General features: G+C 37.3%; 1 protein-coding gene across 1 annotated transcript; it reads right to left on the bottom strand.

The window, feature by feature from the left end:
• Positions 1–1,137: 1,137 nt before the first annotated feature.
• LOC137643208 (tropomyosin A-like) lies at positions 1,138–2,097 on the bottom strand. Its single transcript, XM_068376056.1, has one exon. The coding sequence runs from the start codon at positions 2,095–2,097 to the stop codon at positions 1,138–1,140; it is 960 nt and encodes a 319-aa protein (XP_068232157.1).
• Between the last annotated feature and the right edge of the window lie 450 nt (positions 2,098–2,547).

The following is a 2,547-nucleotide window of genomic DNA, read 5'->3' as shown; positions in this document are numbered from 1 at the left end:
GCAGTTAAGCCTGGCATCCTTAAACCTAGAAAAAATATATGCCAGGCAGTTAAGACAAGCATCTTTAGGCTAGGCAGTTAAGCCTGGCATCGTTAAACCTAAAAAAAAAAAAAAATACCAGGCAGTTAAGACAAGCATCATTAGCCTTGGCAGTTAAGCCTGGCATCGTTAAACCTAAAAAAAAAAAAAAATATGCCAGGCAGTTAAGACAAGCATCATTAGCCTCGGCAGTTAAGCCTGGCATCCTTAAACCTAAAAAAAAAAAAAAAAAATAAAAGAATAATATTCCTTCCACAAAATTAATAATACCGGTATATTCCTTTTATATAATAAGCGACGTCGCTATAAAATAAAAAGTTTTTTCCTTCACAAAATAACATAAAAATATATTCCTTTCACAAAATAAAAATAAAATATTCCCTTAAAAAAATAAAAAATATTCTTATCACAAATTCTTTTTTATTTTTTTATTTATTTATTTATTTTATTTATTTATTTTTTCCTATTTTGATTTTTTATTTGTTTTGTTTCTGACCTCTTAATTATTTTGGATATTTTCCTACTGAGTTCGTTCGTTATGAACCTTATTTTCACAAGTTTCCAAAACCTGGACTATGGATCCAAGGGGGGCCCATGAGTAAGAGACCTTGTCCCGGTTTAGTTTCTTCTTTGGTTTCTTTATCAAAAGTTTTCTTGGGGGTCCGTCTTCTTCTTGTTTTTGTTCCTTCACAACGACTACTTTATTGTCATCATCTGCTGCATTTTCACACGTTTCAACGTCACCCATTCCTTCTTCTTTTATAACGTGTTCCAAATCTCTCTTCTGAAGTTCCTTCTTCAGTGAAGAGATGACATCCTTCGCTGCGGACAATTCTTTCTTCATTTGATCTTCTAAGTTGGTCATTCGAACAATCTTACCGTTCAAATTTTTTTCTCGTTTATTTTTGTTCTCCAGTTGTTCTCGAAGACCTTCGTTCTTCTTTGTAATTGTGATCACTGCCTCCTTTAGCTCATTATTTTATACTAGAGCTTTAGAAATCTCCCCCTGCAGCTCTTCTATTAGACTTTGGTGTCCTTGGCTTTTTTTGTGATCATTAGCACGAGCCTGCATCAGCTCTTTTTCTAGTTTGATTTTTTCTAGAGCCAATTCTTCATAAAGGAAGCTTCGTTCCTCATTGGATGTTTTGAGATCTTCAGCTCGTCATGAGCCTCGATTTCCTTCTTGGTCTTTTCCAGTTCCTCAGTCAACTGAACTATTTTCATTGTGTTTTCTTCATCCAAAGTCACTTTATCTTCAAGCTCTTGTTTCAGAGCTTCTTTCTCTTTCACAAGTGCTGATTCCTTCTGATTTTGGACAAAATTTTTCTCCTGTGCCATTTTTAGCTCGGCTTTCAACTCTAGAATTGATTGATAGTAATCATCAATTTGATTTTCATGGGCTTCAATCACAGCCTGTTTAATGGCAAGTTCCTCAGCCAAGTTTTCATTCTTTCGCCTGAGATCTTCAATCTCGGTGTGTCCGTCCGTCTGAACAGTTACATCTGTGTTAGAGACTGGTCCAGTTTCTACTTGAACTTGTACATCTCTGTTAGACGTAAGATGTTCAGTGTCTACTTGAACTTGTACATCTCTGTTAGACGTAAGATGTTCAGTGTCTACTTGAACTTGTACATCTCTGTTAGAGGTAAGATGTTCAGTGTCTACTTTAACTTGTACGTCTCTGTTAGAGATAGGATGTTCAGTGTCTAGTTGAACTTGTACATCTCTATTAGAGACAGCACTCCCTGTGCCTCCTGACAGCAGCAGCTGTTCCTCCTCGTCGGAAAGCAAAGGATCCTTCCCACTGATTACAGCTTCCATCTCCTCAGAAACTGAGTCGAGTTCCTCCTGGTCCAAGACAGGCTCGAGTGCCTCACTCTTATCCTCCTTGGCCCAGAATTTCCTCATCAGAAGACCACCTCCCAAAATGAGGCGTAGGCCTTCCAGTTCCATCAACCGGGGTTGCTGGTCCTGAAACCCGTGTTCGGAAGATGGACCTCCAAGAAGATATTTCTTCCCGTACTCGCTGATCGCTTTCAATGCGTTGTTTGTAAACATCTTTGTTGTAAAACTCAGAATGCAGATCACTTGACTTTGATCAGGTATAATTTGAAGAAATCGAAGTAGGTCCTCGCAGAAATATCGACTCCGAGATTGAAGAACTTTTGAAAACTGGAGAAGTCTTCGTTGGCTTCGAGATCGTCTCCTGAAACTGATTCCGATTATAATTCGAATGAGAGCCAGACTGAAGACGTCTTCGTTCGCTTTGGGAAAAATCTTCACTCGGTCTTCACCGAAACTACCTTTCTGCTCTTGGAAACATAAGTTTGTCTATATTCTCATTTTTTTTTCCAAAACACGAATCATATGCCGCCATTGAATATTCTTTTAGTAATTTCTTTTCCCCGAAGGAAATATATAGAAAGATTGATAGATAGATAGCTAGATAGAATATAGAGATAGATAGATAAATAGATAGATAGATAGAATTATATTTATAAGAAAAAG

The sequence above is a fragment of the Palaemon carinicauda genome, chromosome 6, assembly GCF_036898095.1.
Source record: "Palaemon carinicauda isolate YSFRI2023 chromosome 6, ASM3689809v2, whole genome shotgun sequence".
Classification (NCBI taxonomy): Eukaryota; Metazoa; Arthropoda; class Malacostraca; order Decapoda; family Palaemonidae; genus Palaemon; species Palaemon carinicauda.
The sequence above is the reverse complement of the archived record's forward strand: the minus strand, read 5'-3'. Positions and strand labels throughout refer to the sequence as shown.